The sequence below is a fragment of the Grampus griseus genome, assembly GCF_964374135.1.
Source record: "Grampus griseus genome assembly, chromosome: X".
In the NCBI taxonomy this organism is placed as follows: domain Eukaryota; kingdom Metazoa; phylum Chordata; class Mammalia; order Artiodactyla; family Delphinidae; genus Grampus; species Grampus griseus.
This window is the reverse complement of record NC_138999.1, coordinates 59,443,981-59,468,240: the sequence shown is the minus strand read 5'-3', so window position 1 is coordinate 59,468,240 and position 24,260 is coordinate 59,443,981. Positions and strand designations below refer to the sequence as shown.

General features: G+C 37.1%; 1 protein-coding gene across 1 annotated transcript in view; it reads left to right on the top strand.

The window, feature by feature from the left end:
* The window catches only part of TEX11 (testis expressed 11), a gene marked incomplete at both ends in the record, with an annotated part of 320,506 nt that overhangs the window by 202,985 nt on the left and 93,261 nt on the right, over window positions 1-24,260 (top strand). The window contains one exon of the mRNA XM_082682068.1: window positions 14,481-14,583. Within this exon, the coding sequence (XP_082538194.1) occupies window positions 14,481-14,583 (103 nt within the window). The remainder of the gene's footprint in view (window positions 1-14,480; window positions 14,584-24,260) is intronic.

Here is a 24,260-nt window from a genome sequence, read left to right as displayed (position 1 = left end):
TATCCCGCTACTTTACCAAATTCATTGATTAGCTCTAGTAGTTTTCTGGTAGCATCTTTAGGATTCTCTATGTATTGTATCATGTCATCTGCCAACAGTGACAGCTTTACTTCTTCTTTTCTGATTTAGGTTCCTTTTATTTCTTTTTCTTCTCTGAGTGCTGTGGCTAAAACTTCCAAAACCGTGTTGAATAATAGTGGTGAGAGTGGACAACCTTGTCTTGTTTCTGGTCTTAGAGGAAATGCTTTCAGTTTTTCACCATTGAGAACAGTGTTGGGTGTGGGTTTGTCATATATTGCCTTTATTATGTTGATGTAAGTTCTCTCTATGCCTACTTTCTGGAGAGTTTTTATCATAAGTGGGTGTTGAATTTTGTCAAAAGCTTTTTCTGCATCTATCGAGATGATCATGTTTTTTATCCTTCAGTTTGTTAATATGGTGTATCACATTGATTGATTTGCGTATATTGAAGAATGCTTGCATTCCTGGGATAAACCCCACTTCCTCATGGTGTATGATTCTTTTATTGTGCTGTTGGGTTCTGTCTGCTAGTATTTGGTTGAGGATTTTTGCATCTATGTTCATCAGTGATACTGGCATGTAGTTTTCTTTTTTGTGACATCTTTGTCTCGTTTTTGTATCAGGGTGATGGTGGCCTCATAGAATGACTTTGGGATTGATGAACACCATTTATTAAGAAAACTATTTTCCCCCACAGAGGGCTCCCTTATCAAATAATTGACCATATATGCCTGGGTTTATTTATCGGCTCTCAATTCTGTTCCTTTGGTCTGTGTGTCTGTTTTTATACCAATACCATACTGTTTTGATTACTGTGGCTTTGTAATGTAGTTTGAAATCAGTGATGCCTTTATCTTTCTTTGTCTTTCTCAAAATTGACTTTTTGGGTCATTTGTGGTTCCCCAGGAATTTCAAGATGGTTGTTTTCTACTCCTGTTAAATATGCCATTGGAATTTTGGTAGGATTTGAGTTGAATCTCTAGATATCTTTGGATAGATGGACAATTTAACAATATTAATTCTTCACATGCATGATGTGTATCTTTCCATTTATAGGTGTCTTCAGTTTCTTTTATCAATCTCTTGCAGTTTTAAGTGTACAGAAATTTCTCCTCCTTTGTTAAATTTGTTTCTTTAAATTTATTGTTTTTAATGCTATTGTAAATGGGATTGTTTTCTTTATTTCTCTAACATAAGTCATTGTTAGTATATAGAAACACAACCGATTTTTGTATGTAGATTTTATATCCTGCAACCTCACTGAATTTGTTTATTTTAACAGTTTTTTTGGTGGAGTCTTTAGGGTTTTCTATATATAAGATCCTGTCCTCTGAAAACAGAGGCAATTTTTCTTCGTCCTTTCCAGTTTAGATGCTTTTCTTTTTCTTTTTTGCCTAATTGCTCTGGTTAGAACTTAAAGTACTATGTTGAAAACTCACCTCCTTTCAAGAAAACATCAAAATCACAATCAATTGCTGAAGAACCATCAACAAGAAGCACTGAAACCTACCAAAAAACATATTCTACATCCAAAGACAAAGAAGAAGCCACAGTGGGATAGTAGGGGCACTGTTGCTATATAATCAAATCCCATGCCTACTGGGTGGGCGACCCACAAACTGGGAAATAATTATATTGCAGAGGTTCTCCCAGAGGAGTGAGAGTTCTGAGCCCCACATCAGGCTCCCCAGCCTGGGGGTCTGGCATTGGGAGGAATAGTGCCCAGAACATTTGGCTTTTAAGGCCAGCAGGGCTTAAGTGCAGGAGCTGCACAGGACTGGGAGAAACAGAGACTCCACTCTGAGAGAGCACACAGAAGGTTTCATGTATGCTGGGATCCAGAGCAAAGCAGTGACTCCACAGGAGCCTGGGCCAGACCTACTTGCGGATCTTGGAGGGTCCCCTGGGAAGGCGGGGATCGGTTGTGGCTCACTGTGGGGGCAGGGACACTGGTGGAAGAGGCCCCAGGGAATATTTATTGGTGTGAGCTCTCCCAGAGGTCGCCATTTTGTCACCGAGGCCTGGCCCTACCTAACAGCCTGCAGGCTCCAGTGGTGGTACACCTCAGGCCAAACAACCAACAGAGTGGGAATAAAGCTTCACCCATCAGCAGACAGGCTGCCTAAAATTATCCTGAGCTCACAGCTGCCTCTATACACACCCCTTGACATGGCCCTGCCCACCAGAGGGACAAGACCAAGCTCCACCTACCAGTGGACAGGCACCAGTCCCTCCCACCAGGAAGCCTGCACAAGCTCCTGGACCAAACTCACTCAGTGGATGGCAGGCAACACCAGAAGTAAGAGGAACTACAGACCTTTAGCCTGAGAAAGGGAGATCGCAAGCACAGAAAGTTGACAAAATTAGACGGCAGAGAATATGTTCTAGAAGAAGAAACAAGACAAAACCCCAGAACAACAACTAAGTGAAGTGGAGATGGGCAATCTGCCTGAAAAAATATTCAGAGTAATGAGAGTAAAGATGATCCAGGATCTCAAAAAAAGAATGGTGGCACAGGGAGATCAGCTCGGTGCTTTGTGACCACCTGGAGGGGTGGGATAGGGAGGATAGGAGGAAGACACTAGAGGGAGAGAATATGGGTATATATGTATACATACAGCTGATTCATTTTGTTATACAGTAGAAACTAACACAACATTGTAAAGCCATTATACTCCAGTAAAGATGTTAAAAAAAAATGGCAGCACAGACCAAGAAGATATAAGATTCAAAGAACACACAGAGATAAATGATACAGTAACTGAAATGAAAAATACACGAGAAGGAATCAGTAGCAGAATAAATGAGGCAGAAGAGTGAATGAGTGAGCTGGAAGACAGATTTGTGGAAATCACTGCTGTGAAACAGAATTTTTAAAAAATGAAAAGAAATGAGGACAGTCTGAGACCTCTGGGGCAACACTAAACACACCAACATTCGCATTATAGGGCTCCCAGAAAGGAAAAGAGAGAGAGAAAGAGCCTGAGAAACTATTTGAAGAGATAATAGCTGAAAACTTCCCTAACACGGGAAAGGAAACACTCAAGTCCAGGAAGCACAGAGAGTCCCATACGGGATAAACCCGAGGAGGAACATGCCAAGACACATATTAATAAAATTGACAAAAATTAAAGACAAATAGGAAATATTAAAAGCAACAAGGGAAAAAGCAACAAATAACATACAAGGGAATGCTCATATGGTTATATGCTGATTTTTCAGCAGAAACTCTGCAGGCCAAAAGGGAGTGGCATGATATATTTAAAGAGATGAAAGAGACAAACATACAACCAAGAATGCTCTACCCTGCAATGCTCTCATTCACATATGATGGAGACATCAAAAGCTTTATAGACAAGCAAAAGCTAAGAGAATTCAACACCACCAAACCAGCTTTACAGCAAATGCTAAAGGAACTTCTCTAGGCAGAAAGGAAAGTGCCACAACTAGAAAAAAAAATTATGAAAGGGAAAGCTCACTGGTAACAACAAACATACAGTAAAGGTAGGAAATCATCAACACACAAATATGATATCAAAATCAGCAATTGTGAGGAGGGATATTGGAAATGCATTTGAAATTAAGAGACCAGCAACTTAAAACAATCTTTGTGTGTGTGTGTGTGTGTGTGTGTGTGTGTGTGTGTGTACTGGTATATCAAAACCTCATGGTAACCACAAACCAAAAATATACAGTAGATACATACACAAAAAAAGAAAGCAATCTAAACAGAACTCTAAATATACTCATCTAATCAGAAGAGAAGAGAACAAAAGAGGAAGAGAAGAAAAAATATCTACAAAAACAAATTCTGAACAATTAATAAAATGGCAGTAAGAACATACATATTGATAATTACCTTAGATGTAAATGGATTAAATGCTCCAACCAAAGACATAGACTGGCTGAATGGATACAAAAACAAGATCTGTATATATGCTGTCTGCAAGAGACCCACTTCAGATCTAGGGACACATACAGACTGATAGTGAGGGGATGGAAAAAGTCATTCCATGGAAATGGAAATCAAAAGAAAGCTGGAGTAGCAATACTCATATAAGACAAAATAGACTTTAAAATAAAGACTGTTACAGGAGACAACGAAGGACACTACATAATGATCAAGAGATCAATCCAAGAAGAAGATATAACAATCATAAATATATATGCACCCAATATAGGAACATCTCAATATATAAGGCAAATGTTAACATCCATAAAAGGAGAAATCAACAGTAATGCAATAATAGTGGGGGACATTAACACCAGACTTACATCAGTGAACAGATCATCCAGACAGAAAATCAATAAGGAAACACAAACCTTAAATGACACATTAGACCAGAGGGACTTAATTCATATTTATAGAATATTCCATCCAAAAGCAGCAGAATACACGTTCTTCTCAAGTGCACATGGACCTCCTTCTCCAAGATAGATCACATGCTGGGCCACAAAGCAAACCTCAGTGAATTTAAGAAAATTGAAATCATATCAAGCATCTTTTCTGAGCACAACACTATGAGATTAGAAATCAACTACAAGAAAAAAAACTGTAAAAAACACAAACACATGGAAGCTAAACAACATGTTATGGAACAACCAATGGATCACTGAAGAAATCAAAGAGGAAATTAAAAAAATTACCTAGAGACAAGTGAAAATGAAAACATGACGATCCAAAATCTTTGGGATGCAGCAAAAGCAGTTCTAGGAGAGAAGTTTATAGCAATACAGTCTTACCACAGGAAACAAGAAAAATCTCAAACAACCTAACCTTACATCTAAAGCAACTAGACAAAGAAGAACAAACAAAACCCAAAGTTAGTAGAAGGAAAAAAAACCCATAAAGATCAGAGCAGAAAGAAATGAAATAGGGACGAAGAAAACAGTAGCAAAGATCAATGAAACTAAAATCTGGTTCTTTGAGAAGATAAACAAAATTGATAAACCTTTAGCCACACTCATCAAGAAACAATGGGAAAGGGCTCAAATCAATAAAATTAGAAGTGGAAAACGAAAAGTTACAACTGACACCACAGAAACACAACGGATAATAAACAACTAGTAGAAGCAACTATACACCAATAAAATGGACAACCTGGAAGAAATGGAAAAATTCTAAGAAAGGGACAATCTTCCCAGACTGAACCCGGAAGAAACAGAAAATATGAACAGACCAGTCACAAGTACTGAAATTGAAACTGATTTTAAAACTTACAACAAACAAAAATCCAGGACCAGATGCCTTCACAGGTGAATTCTATTCAACATTTAGAGAAAAATTAACACCTATTCTTATGAAATTATTCCAAAAAATTGCAGAGGAAGGAACACTCCCAAACTCTTTATCTGAGGACACCATCATCCTAATACCAAAACCAGACAAAGATACCACAAAAAAAGAAAATTATAGGCCAATATCACTGATGAACATAGATGCAAAAATACTCAACAAAATACTATCAAACTGAATCCAACAATACATTAAAAGGATCATACACCTCTTTCAAGTGAGATTTATTCCAGGGATGCAAGGATTTTTCAATATCTGCAAATCAGTGTGATACACCACATTAACAAATTGAAGAATAAAAAGCATATGATCATCTCAATAGATGCAGAAAAAGCTTTTGACAAAATCCAACACCAATTCTTGATAAAAGCTCCCCAGAAAGTGGGCATAGAGGGAACCTACCTCAACATAATAAAGGCCTTTATGAAAAACCCACAGCTAATAACATACTCAACAGTGAAAAGCTGAAAGCATTTCCTCTAAGATCAGGAACAAGACAAGGATATCTGCTGTCACCACTTTTATTCCACATAGTTTTGGAAGTCCTAGCCATGGCAGTCAGAGAAGGAAAAGAAATAAAAGGAATCCAAATTGGAAAAGAAGAAGTAGAACCATCACTGTATGCAGATGACATGATACTATACATAGAAAATCCTAAAGTTGCTACTGGAAAACTACTAGAGCTCATCAATGAATTCAGTGAGGTTGCAGAATGCAAAATTAATACACAGAAACCTGTTGCATTTCTATACAGTAACAATGAAAGTTCATAAAGAGATATTAAGGAAACAATCCCGTTTACCATCACAACAAAAAGAATAAAATACCTAGGAATAAATGTACCTAAGGAGGCAAAAGACCTGTACTCTGAAAACTATAAGACACTGACTGATAAAAGAAATCAAAGATGACAGAACCAGATGGAAAGATATACCATGTTTTTGTATTGGAAGAATCAACGTTGTGAAAATGAGTGTACTACCCAAAGCAATCTACAGATTCAGTGCAATCCCTATCAAATTACCAATGGCCTTTTTACCAGAACTAGAACAAAAGAATTTTACAGTTTGTATGCAAACACAAAAGACCCTGAATAGCCAAAGCAATCTTGAGAAAGAAAAACAGAGCTGCAGGAATTAGGCTCCCTGACTTCAGACTATACTACAAAGCTACAGTAATCAAGACAATATGGTACTGGCACAAAAATAGAAATATAGATCAGTGGTACAGGATAGAAAGCCCATAAATAAACTCGCCCGCCTATGGTCACCTAAACTATGACAAAGGAGGCAAGAATATACAATGGAGAAAAGACAGTCTCTTCAATAAGTGGTGCTGAGAAAACTGTACAGCTACATGGAAAAGAATGAAATTAGAACATTCTCTAACACCACACACAAAAATAAACTCAGAATAGATTACAGTAAGTCCCCTACATATGAACCTTCAAGTTGCCAACTTTCAAAGATGCGAACATGCGTTTGCATGTCCAGTCACATTAAGTTAGTTCACGTGTCTGGCATACATTGTCATATGTGTGTATACTCTACAAGTTGTGCTTTTGTGTACTCTACTGTACTATACTGTATAGAGTACAGTAGTACAGTGTCTTTATTTCAAGCCCAGGATGTCTGGAAGCAAGTGTAATAGCAGCAGTGATGTAGCTGATAACTGCTAAGAAGTGCCAAGCAATAACGATGGAAACAAAAGTGAAAACAATTGAGAGAGTGGAGCAAGGCGAAAAGATGGTAGACGTCGCTCATTCTTATAACATGAGTCATTCAACCTTCGGCACAATTCTGAAGAACAAGGACAAGATCATGGAACATGTGAAGTCTACTGTGCCAATGATGTCGGCAGTAATATCGAAGAAATGTGTAAAAGTGGTGGAGGAGATGAAGAAACTTTTCAGTGTGTGGATGCAGGATCAGCATCAGCGTTGAGTCCTGTTCAGCTTAATGCTGATTCAAGAGAAAGCTAAAAGCCTTCAAGAGAAACCTAAGAGACTTGAGAAAGAAACATGGCGAAGAATCAGAGGGAGCATCTTTTAACACCAGCCATGGGTGGTTTCGTCGGTTCAAGGCTAGAGCCAACCTTCACAACATAAAAGTAAGTGGCAAGGCAGTGAGTGCAGATATGGTAGCTGCCTGCGAATTTCCTGAAACGCTTTGAGAAATTATTGATGAAGGCACGTATTTACCTGAGCAGGGTTTTAATGTGGATGAGATAGGACTGTACTGGAAGAGGATGCCAGATCAAAGTTACATCAGTAAGAAGGAAAAGTTGATGCCCGGCTATAAAGCAGCAAAGGATAGGCTAACTCTGTTGGCAATGCTTCTGATGATCTGAAGCTGAAGCCTTTCTTAGTTTATCATTCAGAGAACCCAAGAGCCCTTAAAAACATAGCCAAGGGCTCTCTTCCTGTTGTGTGGAAGAGTAACCCCAAAGCCTGGATTACACAGGCCATTTTCCATGACTGGTTTTTCCACCACTTTATCCTGGAGGTAGAGAAATATTGCTTGGAGAAAGACGTCCCATTCAACATTCTTTTGCTGCTCAACAGTGCTCCAGGCCACTCCCCATTCATGGATGACTTTCATCCCAACGTCAAAGTAGTGCATCTGCCACTGAATGCTATTGAGTACGTTGCTCATCCAACCTTTGGACCAGGGAGTTATAGCGACTTTCAAGAAATATCATTTATGTCACACTTTTCATCAGACAGTAAAGGTTAGTGATCAGTCAGGAACAATCTTGTGACAATTTTGGAAGGACTATAACATCTGTAAGGCCGTAAAAAACATTGACTTTTCTTGTCGTAAGGTTATGGCCGTCACCATGAATGGGGTTTGGAAGAACCTTTGGCCGCAGTTTGTTCACGATTTTTGTGGATTTGAGAATGTGGATGAGGAGTACAAAGAGGTCTTCAGCAACTTCATGACCCTCAGCAAGAAGCTGGAGCTATATCTGCAAGAGGACAGCTTCACTGAACTCCTTTCTGTGCAACATGAGGAGCTTACTAATGAAGACCTGATGGAATTGGAGGCCCAGAGAAAGGATGAGGAGAGACAAGAGGAAGAAGTAACTGAAGAACCAAAGAAATTCATGATGCAGGAAATGGCAAGGGGGTTTTCTTTATATGAGGAGGTACTGTTAGTTTTTGAGGCACAGGACCCGAACGTAGAGCAATACCCAAAGGTTGCAGCAGCCATTCAGAATGCCATCCAGTGCTACCATGTCATATATGACGAGAAGAAAAGAGCTACTACCCAGACATCACTGGATTGTTTTTTTCAAGAGAGTAGATAGAATTGAATCCAGCAAGGAACCAGAACCTGTGCCATCAGCGTCAGGCATGAGTGAAATTGCAACTTGCCCTCCGTCACCTATGGCTGATGATCCTTCAGCTATACCATCTCCCACCTCCCCTCCCTCCTCCAGTCAGTAACTCTTTTTCCTGTTCACTTGATGCCAGCACGTGTATGCCAGCTGTTGTAGTGTACTACTGTACTTTTCAGGGTACTGTACTATAAGATTAAAATGTTTTATTTTTTGTGTTTGCTTGTTTTTATGTATTATTTGTGTGAAAAGTGTTATAAATCTATTACAGTACAGTACTATATAGCCGATTTTGTTAGTTGGGTACCTAGGCTAACTTTGTTGGACTTAGAAACAAATTGGACTTAGGAACGCGCTCTTGCAGTGGAACTTGTTCGTGTGTAGGGGACTTACTGTAACGATCTAAATGTAAGAGCAGATACTATAAAACTCTTAGAGGAAAACATAGGCAGAACACTCTTTGATATAAATTGCAGCAATATCTTTTTGGATCCACCCCTAGAGTAATGAAAATAAAAACAAAAATAAACGGGACCTAATTAAACTTAAAAACTTTTGCACATTAAAGGAAACCGTCAACAAAACAAAAAGACAACCACAGAATGGGAGAAAATATTTGCAAACAAAGTGACCAACAGGGGATTAATCTCCAAAATGTATAAATAGCTCATGCAGCTCAATAACAAAAAAAACCAGACAACCCAATCAAAAAAGGGGCTGAAGACCTAAATAGACATGTCTCCAGAGAAGACATACAGATGGCCAAAAAGCACATGAAAAGATGCTCAGCATCACTAATTATTAGAGAAACGCAAATCAGTAGTACAGTGATGTATCTCCTCACACCTGTCAGAATGGCCATCATCAAAAAGCCACAAACATGAGCTTCCCTGGTGGCGCAGTGGTTGCAAGTCCGCCTGCCAGTGCAGGGGACACGGGTTTGTGCCCCGGTCGGGGAGGATCCCACATGCCGTGGAGAAGCTAGGCCTGTGAGCCATGGCCGCTGGGCCTGCACGTCTGGAGCCTGTGCTCCGCAACAGGAGAGGCCACAGCAGTGAGAGGCCCACGTACCGCAAAAAAAAAAAAAAAAAAAAAAAAAGCCACAATAAATGCTGGAGAGAGTGTGGAGAAAAGGGAACACTCCTACACTCTTTGCGGGAATATAAATTGATACAACCACTATGGAGAACAGTATGGAGTTTTCTTAAAAAACTAAAAATAGAACTACCATATGGTCTAGCAGTCCCACTCCTGGGCATATATCTGGATAAAACCATAATTTGAAAAGATACATGCACCCCAATATTTATTGCAGCACTATTTACAAAAGCCAAGACATGGAAAGAACCTAAATGTCCATTGACAGAGGAATGGATAAAGACGGTGTTGTACATATGTACAGTGGAGTATTACTCGGCCATAAAAAGAGTGAAATAACGCCATCCATAATGCAGCAACATGGATGGACCTAGAGATAATCATACTAAGTGAACTAAGACAGAGAAAGACAAATATCATATGAGATCACTTATATGTGGTATCTAAAAAGATGATACAAATGAACTTATTTACAAAACAGAAACCAACTCACAGACTTTGAAAACAAACTTATGGTTATCAAACGGGAAAGGTGGAGGGAGGTATAAATTAGGAGTTTGGGATCAACATATGCACACTACTATATATAAAATAATCAACAAGGACGTCCTGTATAGCACAGGGAACTCTACTCAATATTCTCTAATCATCTATATGCGAAAAGACTCTGAAGAAGAATGGATATATGTATATGTATAATTGAACCACTTTGCCGTACACCTGAAACTAACAACACATTGTAAATCAACTATACCCCAATATAAAATAAAAATTAAATTGAATAAAAAGAACTTAAATCAACTATACCCCAATATAAAATAAAAATTAAATTGAATAAAAAGAACTTAAAAATAAAGTTTAGGGCTTCCCTGGTGGCGCAGTGGTTGAGAGTCCGCCTGCCGATGCAGGGGACACGGGTTCGTGCCCTGGTCCAGGAAGATCCCACATGCTGTGGCGCGGCTAGGCCCGTGAGCCATGGCCTCTGAGCCTGCGCATCTGGAGCCTATGCTCCGCAACGGGAGAAGCCACAACAGTGAGAGGCCTGCGTACCGCAAAAAAAAAAAAAATAAATTAAAAATAAATTACTTAGGTCTAAAAAAAAGTACTATGTTGAACAGAAGTCGTGAGAATGAACATCCTTGTCTTGTTCCTGAATTTAGAGGAAAACCTTTCACATTTCACCACTGAGTATGTTGTTAGCTGTTTTTTTGTCATATGGCCTTTGTTATTTTGAGATAGGCTCCTTTTATACCCAGTTTTTTGAGAGCTTTTATTATGAAAGAGTGTTGAATTTTGTCAAATGCTTTATCTGTATCTGTTGAGAGAATCATAGTATTTTTATCTTTCATTCTTTTACTGTAATGCATTATTTTTATTGATTTGTGTATGAACCATCCTTGCATCCGAGGAATAAATTCCACTTGATCATGGTGTATGATCTTTTTAATGGGCTGTTGAATTCTGTTTGCTAGTATTTTGTTGAGAATGTTTGCATCTATATTCATCAGGGATATTGGCCTGTTGCTTTTTTCTTGTGGTATTTTTATCTGACTTTGGTATCAGGGTAATGCTGGCCTCGTGATATGAGTTTTGGAGTGTTCCCTCTTCAATTGGAAGAGTTTGAGAAAGATTGGCATTAATTCTTCTTCAAATGTTTGATATAAATCACCACTAAAACCATCTGGTCCTGGTATTTTCTTTGTTGGGCCGTTTTTGATTACTGATTCAGTCTCATTATTGGTCTGTTCTGATTTTCTGTTTCTTCCTGATTCAGTCTTAGTGGGTTGTCTGTTTAACTTTGTTTCATTAATTTTTTTCTATTATCTTTCTAGTCTCTATTTCATTTATTTCTGCTCTAATCTTTAATTCCCTCTTGCTAAATTTGGGCTTAGTTTTTTCTTTATACTTCCTTGAGAAGTAAAGTTAGGTTGTTTATTTGAGATCTTTTCTTAATGTAGGCATTTATTGCTATAAACTTCCTTCTTAGAACTATCTTTGCTGCATTCCCTAAGCTTTGATATATTTTCTTTGTTGTTTTTGTTCTCAAAATACTTTCTGATTTGCCTTTTGATTTCTTCTTTGATCCGTTGATTATTCAGGAGTGTGTTGTTTAATTTCCATGCATTTGTAAATTTTTCATTTTTCTTCATGTTATGTTTTTCTAGTTTCATGCCATTGCAGTGGGAAAAGATACTTGATATGATTACAGTCTTCTTAAATTTGTTAAGGCTTGCTTTCTGGCCCAATATATGATTTATCCTAGAATATGTTCCTTGTGTATGTGAGAGGAATATATATTCTGGTGCTGTTGAATGGAATGTTCTGTATGTGTCTATTCGGTCAGTTTTGTCTGTAGTGTTAGGTCCACTATTGATTAATTTTCTGTTTGGATACCTATGTATTGTTGAAAGTGGGTTTTGAAATGTTCCCTACTGTTATTTATTTCTATTACTCCCTTCAGTTCAGTTAATGTTTGCTTTAAATATTTAGTTGCTCTAGTGTTGAATGTGTATGTATATACGGTTGTGATATCCTCTTGATGAATTGACCCCTTTGTCACTATATGGTGTCCTTCTTTGTCTCTTGTGACTGATTTTGAGTAAAGTCTATTTTGTCTGATAATTATAGCCACTCTTGCTCTCTTTTTGTTACCATTTGCATGGAATATCTTTTTCCATCTCTTCACTTTCAGCTTATGTGTGTCCTTAAAGCTAAAGTTAGTCTCTTGTAGATAGCACATTGTTGGATCTTGTTTTTGTTTGTCTTTTATCCATTCAGCCACTCTGTGTCTTTGATTGGATAGTTTAGTTCATTTACATTTAAATATTGATAGTTAAGTGCTTACTAGTCCCATCTTGTTAATTGTTTGAGTTTTTAGTTCCTTTCTTCCTCTCTTGCTTTTTTCCTTTTTGATTTATTTTTATAATGGTGTGTCCTAATTCCTTTATCATATATGTGTTTTGCAAATATTTTCTCCCATTTTGTGGCTTGCCTTTTCATTCTCTTAACAGTGTCTTTCACAGAGCAGAAGTTTCTAATTTTTTTTTTTTTTTAGAAGTTTCTAATTTTAATGAAGTCCAGCTTCTTTTTTCTTTCATGAATTGTGCTTTCAGTGTTGTTTAAAAAGTCATCAGTAAACCAAATGTCACGTAGTTTTCCCCTATGTTACCTCTAAGAGTTCTGTAGTTTGAGGTCTTACATTTAGATTTACGATTGTTTTTGAATTAATTTTTGTGAAAGGTTTAAGGTCTGTGCTCAGATTTTTTTTCTTTTTTGCATGTGGATGTCCAGTTGTTCCAGCACCAATTGTTTTAAAAAGACTATCCTCATTTTTTTGTACTTCCTGGTTCCCCCTTCTACTAGTGTAGAAATTAATTACTGTTTGTATTCTTTTAATGATTGTCCTAAAAGAATAGAATCCTTACTTAACTGTCCACCATGTTTGTAGTCTCTCTCTGCTGCACTTTAGCTGCATATTTATTATGTCTTATCTTTCAGTTCACTGATTTTTCTCTTCATCTGCTTATAAATTGCTATTAGTAAGCCTATCCATTATGTTGCCATTTGGGTTATTGTATCTTTCATTTCAAGTAGTTCTTTTTGCCCAAATCAGCAAGGTCACATTTTATAGTTTCTGTTTCTTATAAACTTGTGTGATGTGCAAAGTGTTCAACAACTGATACGGCTTGGGCAATAATCAGTCAGAATGGATACCACCTGGAAACAACCACTGTAACTGTATCAATATGTACTATTGAATATCAACCTAGTTATATACTTTTTGAGCATATCTTTTATTTCCTTAAACTTTGAAAACAGAGATGTTTTATAGGCAGTTTTTGATACTTCTTTTATTTACATCCTGAGAATCTGTTTCTGCTGATTCTCATTTATGGTGTCTTGTTTCCTACTGTGCTTGATTTTTTTATGTTTCTACTCAAGATTCTTGAAAAATTATTTATGGAAATATTTTGAAGCCTAAGATGAAGGTGTCTTCCCCCAGAGAGGATTTACATTTGCTTCTTCCTATGTTTGGGACCAATGAAAACTAAATTCATAGCTTGACATCTTTTGGCCTCCCATATAATGTAATTTGGGGCTGTAAATACATGAGAAAGTCTGTTTGTATTACACCTTAGGGACTGGTTTTCCGTACCCCATTTTGTTGGATTCTTCTCAGAACCAAGGTATCTATCTTTCATTGCAGTCCCCTGAGGATGTGGATGAAAGTGGGTTTACTTCTGGTTTTCCCTTAGCCTAAGAATGTGATCCCTTGAGCCTTGATGTCTATTTTCCTGACCTAGTAAGGTACATTAAAACTAAAGTTAACATTTGCCTAGGTTTACAAATGCCCAGCAGGAAAAAAAAAAGTAGCTTTAATTCTCCATTTACTTCTCTGGGACCTCACTTTTCCTTAGATATTGCTTGGTAATTGCTTTACTAGTCACTTGCTTTTGGAATTAAAAAAAAAACGTTATCCAACATTTTTTGGTTGTTTTCAGTAGGAGGGTTGGTTTGACATATATAATGTGCCCTATTTTCAGAAGCAGAGTTCAGTATTTCCATAGCATTTTAATAGAACAGTTCTTCAAAGATTTTTCTCAGATTCATGTCTTTTCATTATGAGTATCCCTCAGCCATTGTGACTATGTTAATAGTATTAGTAAAATATGGTAAAGTCTTCCTTATATGCTTTGTAAAAGAAACCCAATATTTCTTTTTTCAGGCTAAAGAGGCGGTGACAGAAGCTGAACGACGTGATCCTACAAATATTTTCACTAAATTTTATGTATTCAGGATTGCAATCCTAGAGGGCAACTCTGACAGAGGTATAAATGTTATTTATGAGTTATATTTGACTGTTAACACAAAGAATAATTCTCTTTGGCCGTAATAGAGAAAAATAGCTTTTAAGACAATGGAGTCGAATATATATGCTAGCTTTCCTATGTAAAGATGATACAACCATACAAAAAGAAACTATGGAAGGTTGCATAAAAATAAAAGAACAGGGTTTGCCTATTGAAGGAGTAGGAACTAGGCAGATGTGGGGCAAGAATTGGGGGAAAGTCTTGTTCCTGTATACTTTTTTGTACTTTGTCATTTGAACCAGCCTATTAAAAATTAACTTTAAAAAACTGTGAGAGCAGGGAGAAATTATAATGCAGTCATTTAAGAATTGTCATTAGAGAATAGAAGTCTCCAGGATACCTTTTGATTGTACTTATTTGGGAAGTTATCGGTGAGAGATCTGGCCCTGAAATGTAGTTTCTCTCCACAGGGTTGACAGTGGTACAGTTGCTCACATGAACCTTATCCCATTAGTGCTTTGTCCTTTCCATTAAGTTAAGCGTAGTTTCCTAGCTAGTTGTCTGCACACACGTGTATCTTGACTTGGTCACAGATTTACCTGTGCTGTGATATTATTCCTGCTCAGCTCTGGGTAGCTGAGCAAATCCTGGAGCTGTTTGAGCTTCAGACTGGTTGCCCTTTGTGAAGGGCACAAGTAGAGAAATTGAGAAGCTTGAGTTAATGTGTTCAAACAGAATTTATACTAGTCCAATTAAGCAACTATTTGTGAATACCTACTAAATATGCAGTGGAGTCTGTTATTCACTCTGTAAGAAAAAGAAAGATGATTTATTCTGCTTTGAAAAAGAAATGTTCCACGGTAGTAAAGTATATCTGTATGTTAATTAAGGACTAACAAATTGGAATCAGCTCTTTATCAAGGTTAATATTGCTGTTATGTCCATCATCAGGGTTTTCACTAGAGACTTCTGGGCATTTGTTTTTCTTGATATATTATGCTGAAGTATAGAAAAACTTGAACCTTTTGCCAGTAGAAATAGCAAAAAAAATAACCCCACACAACCAGATTTCCTTTTTTTTTTTTTAACATCTTTATTGGGGTATAATTGCTTTACAATGGTGTGTTAGTTTCTGCTTTATAACAAAGTGAATCAGTTATACATATACATATGTTCCCATACGTCTTCCCTCTTGCGTCTCCCTCCCTCCCACCCTCCCTATCCCACCCCTCCAGGCTGTCACAAAGCACCGAGCCGATATCCCTGTGCCATGCGGCTGCTTCCCACTAGCTATCTACCTTACGTTTGTTAGTGTGTATATGTCCATGACTCTCTGTCGCCCTGTCACAGCTCACCCTTCCCCCTCTCCATATCCTCAAGTCCGTTCTCCAGTAGGTCTGCGTCTTTATTCCTGTCTTACCCCTAGGTTGTTCATGACATTTTTTTTCTTAAATTCCATATATATGTGTTAGCATACGGTATTTGTCTTTTTCTTTCTGACTTACTTCACTCTGTATGACAGACTCTAGGTCTATCCACCTCATTACAAATAGCTTAATTTCGTTTCTTTTTATGGCTGAGTAATATTCCATTGTATATATGTGCCACATCTTCTTTATCCATTCATCCGATGATGGGCACTTAGGCAGATTTCCTATTAAGGCTTTTCTTTTAACATTCTATTAAATAAAATTATTTTACTTTTTTTTTTTTTTTTTGCGGTACGCGGGCCTCTCACTGCCGTGGCCTCTCCCGTTGTGGAGCACAGGCTCCGGACGCGCAGGCTCAGCAGCCATGGCTCACGGGCCCAGCCGCTCCGTGGCATGTGGGATCCTCCCGGACTGGGGCACGAACCCGTGTCCCCTGCATCAGCAGGTGGACTCTCAACCACTGCGCCACCAAGGAAGCCCTATTTTACTTTTTAAGCATAGCATTAGGTCAGTATTTTCATTTCTTCCCCAGTTATCTGTGTCCACTTTTTAGTCATGTTTATTGAAAATACATACAATAAAATTTACTCTTGCCTAGTGTATGATTTTATAAGGTTTATTTATATTAGTAATTCTATGAGTTTTGACAATTGCTTACAGTCATGTAGCCAGCACCACAATCAAGATATAGAACAAAAAATTAACTCAGGCCCCTTTGTTGTCACTCCTTCCCACCACTTCCAGCCCTGATTCCTACTAATCTCATTTCTATCCCTATAATTTTGCCTTTTCCAGAATGTCATATAAATGGAATCATATAGTATGAAGCTTTTTGAGCCTTCTTTCACTTAGCATAATACATTTGAAACTCATTCATACTGTTGTGTGTTCCCATAGTTTGTTCTTTTTTATTGCTAAGTAGTATTTCGTAAGTATGGATGTACCAAAATTTATACATTTACCAGTTGAAGGATATTTGGATGGTTTCCGGTTTGGGTGATTATAAATAAAGGTGCTATAAACATCTGTTTACAGATTTTGTGTGATGACAATATTTCACTTCTCTAGGGTAAATATCGAGGAATGGGTTTGCTGGGTTGTAAGTATATGTTTAACTTTGTTAGAAACTGCCAAACTCTTTTCTAAAGTGGCTGTACAGTTTTATGTTCTAACTAGCTATGTATGAAAGTTCGAGTTGATCTACAGCCTCACCAGCACTTGGAATTGTCTACTGATAAATTTCTTTAACCATTCTAATAATGAGGTAGAGATATAGTACTGTGATTATAATTAGCATTTCCACAGTGTCCAATATTTGACATCCATATATCTTCTTTGGTGGAGTGTTTGTACAGATCTTTTGCCCAGTTTTCTATAAGAAGCTTTGTGTTCTTATTGAGTTTCGAAGTTCTTTATATATTCTAGATACAAGTTATTTATCAGATATGTGTTTTACAAATTTTTCTTTTTATTTTCTTATCAGTGCATTTCATGACAAGATGATGAAGTCTAATTTATCTTCTTTTATGGATTTTTTGGTATTGTATCTAAGAAATCTTTACCTAATCCATGGTCACAAAAAATTTTCCCTGTTTTCTTCAAGAAATTTTACAGTTTTAGGTTTAAGTTTGTGGTTAGTTCTGTGGTCCATTTTGCATTAATTTTTTATATTTGACTTAAGGTGTGGATTGAAGTTCATTTTTTTTTGCACATGGTTACCTAATCATTCCAGCTTCATTTCTTTAAAAATTCTGTCCTTTCCCAACTGATTGCCTTTGTACCTTTAATGAAAATCAATTGTCATATGTGCATGGGTCTCTTCTGGACTCTTCATTCTGTTCCACGGAACTACTCCTCTTTACCCCATTCCCACACTGTCTTGATTAATGTAGCTATGTAGTAAATTTGAAATCATGTAGTGTTAGTCCTCCAACTTTATTCTTCTCTTTTAAATTGTTTGGGCTATTCTAAGTCCTTTGTATATCTCTGTGAATTTTAAATTTTAAATAAGTTTTTCAGTTTCTACAAAGGTAAATATTGATTGGGATTACACTGACTCTGTAGATCAGTTTGGAGAGAATTGACATCTTCCAACCTGTGAACAAGTTATATTTAGATCTTTAATTTCTCTCAGCAATCTTTTCTGTCTTTCAACATATAAGGTTTTGTGCACCTTTTGTCAGATTTATCGCTAAGTATACCATATTTTATGCTATTTCAAATGGCATTTTTAAAAATCCTTCAGTTTCTGACTGTTCATCGCAAGTATGTAGAAACAGAATTGACTTTTGTATATTGATTTGTATCCTACAGAGTTGCTAAACTCACTAGTTCCAGTGGCTTTCTTGTAGATTATTATGTTGTCTGTGAATAAAGACAATTTTACTTCTTCCTGTCCAATCTGGGTACAGTTTTTCATACTTTATTGTACTTGTTAGAATCTCCAGTAAAATTGGTAAAAAGCAGACATCCTTGACTTTTTCCTGATTTTAGAGGGAAAGCATCCAGTTTTCAATTATTAAGTATGATGTTAGCTGTAGGTTTTTCATAGATACCTTTTATCAGGTTGAGGAAGTTCCCTTCTGTTTCCTGTTTCCAGTTTCCAGGGAGTTTTTAATCAGGAGTGGATGTTGAATTTGGTCATATGATTTTTCTACATCTATTGAAATGATCAACTTTTTAAAAACATTTTTGGAGTACAGTTGATTTACAATGTTGTGTTAGTTTCAGGTGTACAGCAAAGTGAACCTGTTATACCTATACATATATCCACTCCTTTTTAGATTCTTTTCCCATATAGGCCATAACAGAGTATTGAGTAGAGTTCCCTGTGCTATACAGCAGGTCCTTACTAGTTATCTATTTTATATATAGTAGTGTGTGTATGTCAATCCCAGTCTTCCAATTTACCCATCCCCCCCACCCCCGAACCATAAGTTTGTTTTCTACATCTGTAACTCTATTCTGGTTTTGTAGATAAGTTCATTTGTAACCTTTTTTTTAGATTCCACATATAAGCGATATCATATGATATTTGTCTTTGACTTACTTCATTCAGTATGACAATCTCTAGGTCTATCCATGTTGCTGCCAATGGAATTATTTCATTCTTCTTTATGGCTGAGTAATATTCCATTGTATATATGTACCACATCTTCTTTATCCATTCCTCTGTTGATGGAAATTTAGGTTGCTTCCATGTCCTGGCTACCGTAAATAGTGCTGCAGTGAACATTGGGGTGCATGTATCTTTTCGAATTACGATTTTCTCCAGATATATGCCCAGGAGTGGGATTGCTGGATCATATGTTAGCTCTATTTTTAGTTTTTTAAGGAACCTGCATACTGTCCTCCATAGTGGCTGTACCAGTTTACATTCCCACTAAGAGTCTAATAGTGTTCCCTTTTCTCCACACCCTCTCCAGCATTTATAGTTTGTAGACTTTTTGATGATGGCCATTCTGACCAGTGTGAGGTGATACCTCACTGTAGTTTTGATTTGCATTTCTCTGATAATTAGTGATGTTGAGCATCTTTTCATGTGTTTTTTAGCCATCTGTATGTCTTCTTTGGAGAAATGTTTATTTAGATCTTCTGCCTTTTTTTTCTTTTTTGCGGTATGCGGGCCTCTCACTGTTGTGGCCTCTCCCGTTGAGGAGCACAGGCTCCCGAAGCGCAGGCTCAGTGGCCATGGCTCACGGGCCTAGCCACTCCGCGGCCTGTGGGATCTTCCCAGACAGGGGCATGAACCCGTGTCCTCTGCATCGGCAGGTGGATTCTCAACCACTGCGCCACCAGGGAAGCCCTTCTGCCCATTTTTTGACAGGGTTTTTTTTTGTTTGTTTGTTTTTGTTTTTGATATTGACCTGCATGAGCTGTTTGTGTATTTTGGAGAGATTAATTTGTACTGGCACAAGAACAGAAATACACATCAATGGAACAGGATAGAAAGTCCAGAGATAAACCCACACACCTATGGTCAACTAATCTATGACAAAGTAGGGAAGAATATACAATGGAGAAAAGACAATCTCTTCAGTAAGTGGTGCTGGGAAAACTGGACGGCTATATGTAAAAGAATGAAATTAGAACACTCCCTAACACCATACAGAAAAATAAACTCAAAATGTATTAAAGACCTAAATATAAGGCTGGATACTATAAAACTCCTAGAGTAAAAAATAGGCAAAACACTCTTTGACATAACTCACAGTAACATCTTTTTTGTTTGTTTGTTTGTTTGTTTGTTTGCGGTACGCGGGCCTCTCACTGTTGTGGCCTCTCCCATTGCGGAGCACAGGCTCCGGACGCACAGGCTCAGTGGCCATGGCTCACGGGCCCAGCCGTTCCGCGGCATGTGGGATCCTCCCGGACCGGGGCACGAACCCGTGTCCCCTGCATCGGCAGGCGGACTCTCAGCCACTGTGCCACCAGGGAAGCCCCACAGTAACGTCTTTTTTGATCCCCCTCCTAGAGTAATGAAAGTAAAAACCAAAAATGAACAAATGGGACCTAATTAAACTTAAAAACTTTTGCCCAGCAAAGGAAACCATAAACAAAACAAAAAGACAATCCGCAGAATGGGAGAAAACATTTGGAAATGAAATGATCATTTTTTTTTAAAGTTCGTTAATATGGTCAGTTACATTGATTTTTTTTCAACAGATAAACCAATGCTGCATTCCTGGGATAAGCTCCACTTAGTCATGATGTGTTCTTTTTTTAAATATAATGTTAGATTTTATTTGCTAACAGTTTAAGGATATTTGTACCTGTGTCCATGAGTGATACTGGTCTCTAGTTTTCCTGTAATGTTTTCGGGTTTGCAATTAGGGTAATGCTTACTACATAGAATGAATTGGAAAATACACCCTCTTTTTCCATCTTCTAGAAGAATTTGTGTTGCTCAGTTGGTATTATTTCTTTGTTAAATGTTTGCTAGAGTTCACAAGTGAAGCCATCTGGGGCTGGAGTTTTCTTTATGAGAAGGTTTTTAATTATAAACTCAATTTCTTTAATAGACAAAAGGTTTCTTCAGGTTATCTATTATTTCCAAACTGAGCTTTGGTAGTTTGTGTCTTTCAAGAAATTTGTCTGTTTCATCTAAGTTGTTGAAATTATTGGCCTAAAGTCATTCATTATATCATCCATTATCCTTTTGACATCTGTCAAATCTTTAGTGATGTCACCTTTATCATTTCTGATATTTGTAATTTGTGTCTTCTCTCTTTTCTCCCTGTCAGAGTGGCTACAAGTTGATCAATGTTATTGCTCTCAAAGAACCAGCTTTTGGTTTCATTAATTTTTCTCTATTGTTTTTTTCTGTTTTCTATTTCAGTTATTAATGTTCTGATCTTTATCATTTCCATTCTTCTACTTACTTTGAGTTTCATTTGCTCTTTCTTTTCTGGTTTCCAAAGGTGAAAGCTGACGTCATTGATTTAAGACTTTTATTCTGGTTTAACATAAACAGTTAATGCTCTAAATTACCTTCTAAGTATTGCTTTAGTGACAATACACAAATTTTGATATATTGTGTTTTCATTTTAATTCATTTCAAAATACTTTGCAATATGACCGTTGACTCCAGTGTAAACCCATGGATTATTTAGAAGTATGCTATTTATTTTCCAAACATTTGCAGATTTCCAGAGAACTTTTCTATTAATTTAATTCTGTTTTAGTGTAAGATCATAAGTTTGTATGACTTGAATCTTTTAAAATATGTTGATGCTTTTTATATGGCTCAGAATATTCTCTTTCTTGGTAAATGTTCCATGTGCACCAGAGAGGAATGTGTATTTTGCTGGTGTAAGGTCAAGTGTTCTATAAATGTCAGTCAGGTAAAGTTGATTAATAGTGTTAAATATCCTTGCTGATTTTCTGTCTACTTCTCCTGTCAGTTATTTGAGAGAGGTTATTGAAATCTTGGACAATAATTATGGATTTGTTTATTACTCCTCATAGTTCTATCAGTTTTTGCTTCTTGTATTTTGAAATTTTGTTATTGGATACATAAACATTTAGGATTATGTCCTCATAATGAATTGATTCCTTTATCATCATGAAATAACCTACTACCACTGGTAATAATCTTTGCTCTGAAGTCTATTTTGTCTGATATTAATATAACCCCTCCAGCTTTCTTTTGATTATCTCTACTATATATATATTATCCCATCATTTTCTTTTAACCAATTTTGGCTTTATATTTAAAGTGTGTTTCTTGTAGGTAGCATGTAGTTTAAAGTTGCTTTCTTCAATTCAATCTACCTGTCTTTTTTTTTTACATCATTATTGGAGTATAATTGCTTTACAATGGTGTGTTACTTTCTGCTTTATAACAAAATGAATCAGCTATACATACACATATATCCCCATATCTCCGCCCTCTTGCGTCTCCCTCCCACCCCTCTGGGGGTCAGAAAGCACCAAGCTTATCTTCCTGTGCTGTGTGGCTGCTTCCCACTAGCTATCTATTTTACATTTGGTAGTGTATATATGTCCATGCCACTCTCTTACTGCGTCCCAGCTTACCCTTCCCAATCCCCATGTCCTCAAGTCCATTCTCTACATCTGCATCTTTATTCCTGTCCTGCCCCTAGGATCTTCGGAACCATATATTTTTTTTTAGATTCCATATATATGTGTTAGCATACAGTATTTGTTTTTCTTTCTGACTTATTTCACTCTGTATGACAGACTCTAGGTCCGTCCACCTCACTACAAATAACTCAATTTCGTTTCTTTTTATGGATGAGTAATATTCCATTGTATATATGCGCCACATCTTCTTTATGCCTTCATCTGTCATTGCACACTTAGGTTGCTTGCATGTCCTGGCTACTGTAGATAGAGCTGCAGTGAACATTTTGGTACATGTCTCTTTTTAAATTATGGTTTTCTCAGGGTATATGCCCAGTAGTGGGATTGCTGGGTCATATGGTAGTTCTATTTTTAGTTTTATAAGGAACCTCCATACTGCTCTCCATAGTGGCTGTATCAATTTACATTCCCAACAACAGTGCAAGAGGGTTCACTTTTCTCCGCACCCTCTCCAACATTTACTGTTTGTAGATTTTTTGATGCTGGCCATTCTGACTGGTGTGAGCTGATACCTCATTGTAGTTTTGATTTGCATTTCTCTCATGATTAGTGATGTTGAGCATCCTTTCATGTGTTTTTTGGCAATCTGTATATCTTCTTTGGAGAAATGTCTATTTAGGTCTTCTGCCCATTTGTGGACTGGGTTGTTTGTGTTTTTTTTATACTGAGCTGCATGTGCTGCTTGTATATTTTGGAGATTAATCCTTTGTCAGTTGCTTCATTTACAAACATTTCCTCCCATTCTGAGGGTTCTCTTTCCATCTTGTTTGTGTTTTCCTTTGCTATGCAAAAGATTTTAAGTTTCATTAGGTCCCATTTGTTTATTTTTGTTTTTATTACCATTTCTCTAGGAGGTGGGTCAAAAAGGATCTTGCTGTGATTTATGTCATAGAGTGTTCTGCCTATGTTTTCCTCTAAGAGTTTGATAGTGTCTGGCCTTACATTTAGGTCTTTAATCCATTTTGAGTTTAGTTTTGTGTATGGTGATCCATTTTGAGTTTTTTTTGTGTATGGTGTTAGGGAGTGTTCGAATTTCATTCTTTTACATGTACTGTCCAGTTTTCCCAGTGCTACTTATTGAAGAGTCTGTCTTTTCTCCATTGTATGTTCTTGCCTCCTTCATCAAAGATAAGGTGACCATATGTACATGGGTTTATCTCTGGGCTTTCTATCCTGTTCCATTGATCTATGTTTCTGTTTTTGTGCCAGTACCATACTGTCTTGATTATTGTAGCCTCGTAGTATAGTCTGAAGTCCAGAGCCTGATTCCTCTAGCTCCGTTTTTCTTTCTCAAGATTGCTTTGGCTATTCGGGGTCTTTTGTGTTTCCCTACAAGTTGTGAAATTTTTTCTTCTAGTTCTATGAAAAATGCCATTGGTAGTTGGATAGGAATTGCATTCAATCTGTACATTGCTTTGGGTAGTATAGTCATTTTCACAGTGTTGATTCTTCCAATCCAAGAACATGGTATATCTCTCCATCTGTGTGTATCATCTTTAATTTCTTTCATCAGTGTCTTATAGTTTTCCGCGTACAGGTCTGTTGTCTCCTTAGGTAGGTTTATTCCTAGGTATTTTATTCTTTTTGTTGCAGTGGTAAATGGAAGTGTTTCCTTAATTTCTCTTTGAGATTTTTCATCTTTAGTGTATAGGAATGCAA